This window comes from Colobus angolensis, unplaced genomic scaffold, assembly GCF_000951035.1.
Source record: "Colobus angolensis palliatus isolate OR3802 unplaced genomic scaffold, Cang.pa_1.0 Scaffold52, whole genome shotgun sequence".
NCBI lineage: Eukaryota > Metazoa > Chordata > Mammalia > Primates > Cercopithecidae > Colobus > Colobus angolensis.
Genome location: NW_012118710.1, coordinates 3,094,682 through 3,097,133, shown reverse-complemented (window position 1 = coordinate 3,097,133; position 2,452 = coordinate 3,094,682). Strand labels below are relative to the sequence as shown.

Below are 2,452 nucleotides of genomic sequence, written 5' to 3'. Positions count from 1 at the left end.
CAAAGTATATTTAAATTTCCATTGAATGTTCTTCTTTGATCTATGAATTGTTTAGAAATGTATTGTTTATTTCAAATACTTGGAGAATTTATATTTTATAATATATTTATCTTAAATTTGCTTTAGTTAGAGAACATAATCTGAAATATTTCAGTTATGAGAAATTGTTTAGATGTGTTTTATGTGCAAGCATGTGGAATATATCAGTAAATCTTTCACACGGACTTAAAATACGTATTTTGAAGTTGTTGTGTATACCTAATAGATCATTTTTGTCAATCGTGTTGCTCAAATCCTTAAGTATATTTGATGATTTTTCTACTTCTCTTTTTGTTCTATCAATATTTGCTTCGTACATGTTGAAGTTATATTAAAAGTTGTAAAATATTTTAATTATAATTATTATAACTTCATAATAACTTGACCTTTTGCATTAGGATACATTCTTCTTTTATCTCTACTAACGCTGTTAGACTTAAAGTCTATTTGCTTTATTTTGTAGAAAGTTCTTGTGGTGTATATTTGTTCATCCTTTACTCTGAATGTTTATATACCTGAAAATGTATCTTTTTTCAGCAGCATATGTTGAAAAATTTTTCCAAATTTTAGGATCATTGTCTTTGATTGATTACAGACTGTGACACTATAACATAACAACATACCATTGCAATTTGAAATATAACAGTGGCTTTTAATGATGGTACCACCTCATTACATTACGGTATTTCCTTATACCATGCCCCTACTGACAGAATTAGTGTCTACTGACCAACAGAAATAGTGTGAGATAACTTAAAAAAACAGAAATTTGTAATGTAAAACTCATTATCATGCATTTTTAATAAGTAAATTATCTGTGAAATTATACAAATATACATATCATATTTTCTGGTCAAATTAAAAATCACAATATGCAGGTTTGAGTCCCAGGAAACCAGGTAATGTACATTCTTTTTTTTTTCCACTTTTTTGTGTCCATCCATCGCAGATAATTACTCTAGAAGACTGAATAAATGAAAAAAGTCACCTTTATCAACAAGTAAGTTACAATGACAGCTAGTTCAACAAATAGCATGCAAGTAACCTTATTGCAAAGTAGACCTATATCATGCAATTTATTTTTAGCCAGCATTTTAGATACACAAATGCTAAAGAAGTAAAATTAACTAGAGAAAAGAATTTAAAAATAACACTGTAAGAAATTTTTAAGTGAAAAATTTCAGTATCATTTATATCTTGATGTCTATTATAAATTCTGAAAAATATAATTCTGAAAAATATTCTTCAATTTATTTTTATTATATATAGCTATATGACTGTCACTACTTAATATGTATTCATCTATTTCATCTATACATTCTCTCTCTCTCTCTCTCTTCCTCCCCCCCACCAACCCCCCATCCTTAAAATATTTGGAACTCACTCATGTCCTTTGCAGAGACATGGATGAAGCTGGAAGCCATCATTCTCAGCAAACACACACAGGAACATAAAACCAAACACTGCATGTTCTCACTTATAAGTGGGAGTTGAATAAAGAAAACACATGGAAACAGGGAGGGGAATATCACACACCAGAACCTGTCAGGGGTTGGGGGCAAGGGGAGGAAGAGCATTGGGACTAATACCTAATGCACATGGGGCTTAAAACCTAGATGATGGGTTGAAAGGTGCAGCAAACCAACATGGCACATGTATACCTATGTAACAAACCTGCACAGTCTGCACATGTATCCCAGTACTTCAAGTAAAATAAATTTTAAAAAATGAAAGAAACTTACAGTGATATCATGGCATCTCTGTTGTCCAGACTACCCTTTAGGTTCACTCTCACTTTCAGGTTGCCTGCATATTAAAAATAAAAATAATATTATACTTTCTTCAGGATGATTTTACAAACCTCTGTATTATCTATCAGTCTTGAAAGAGTTCTGAATTTTTATCTAAGAACTGGGTTCACCCATTATTTGAGAATACCCAATCACTAAGAACATCTCTGCCCTGGTAATCAAGACTAATAATGCACATCTTTGCATCACTGAATATGAAAAAAAGCACAGTGATATATGTTTACCTGAAAATAAACTTAGATCACTTTTATATTCATAATATTATTGGTTAAGTATCCTTAAACTCTTTTGTCATTCGTTTTCAACCCTATTAATTTCTATTCATTTTACTAGCTATGTTTTCTTCCCTAAAGATATTTGGTATCAGTTTTTCCACAATAGTTATCCAATATAAGAAAACCACTTTAGCATACTTAAGTATTGACTAAATTATGACTAGTTTAGGTGCTGTATATTATTTCAGCAATTTCAAATCAACTTTTAAAATATATTCCTTCCTCATTTACATTGTCATATTATTTTAAGTATTTTGATGAAATTCAATTCATTTCAAGTAAAATGAAGGACATAGTTATATAACTCCTAGGCAGAAATCATTTTAT

The 2,452-nt window shown here is 30.0% G+C and overlaps 1 protein-coding gene across 3 annotated transcripts in view; it reads right to left on the bottom strand.

Moving 5' to 3' along the window:
* Window positions 1–670: 670 nt before the first annotated feature.
* ADAM2 (ADAM metallopeptidase domain 2) overlaps window positions 671–2,452 on the bottom strand; it is a 106,631-nt gene continuing 104,849 nt past the window's right edge. For all 3 annotated transcript variants that reach the window (XM_011960669.1, XM_011960671.1, XM_011960670.1), the window contains 2 exons: window positions 1,782–1,845; window positions 671–1,005 (listed from right to left, as the gene is read on the bottom strand). In XM_011960669.1, the coding sequence (XP_011816059.1) occupies window positions 1,812–1,845 (34 nt within the window). In that variant the 3' untranslated portion in view covers window positions 671–1,005; window positions 1,782–1,811. The remainder of the gene's footprint in view (window positions 1,006–1,781; window positions 1,846–2,452) is intronic.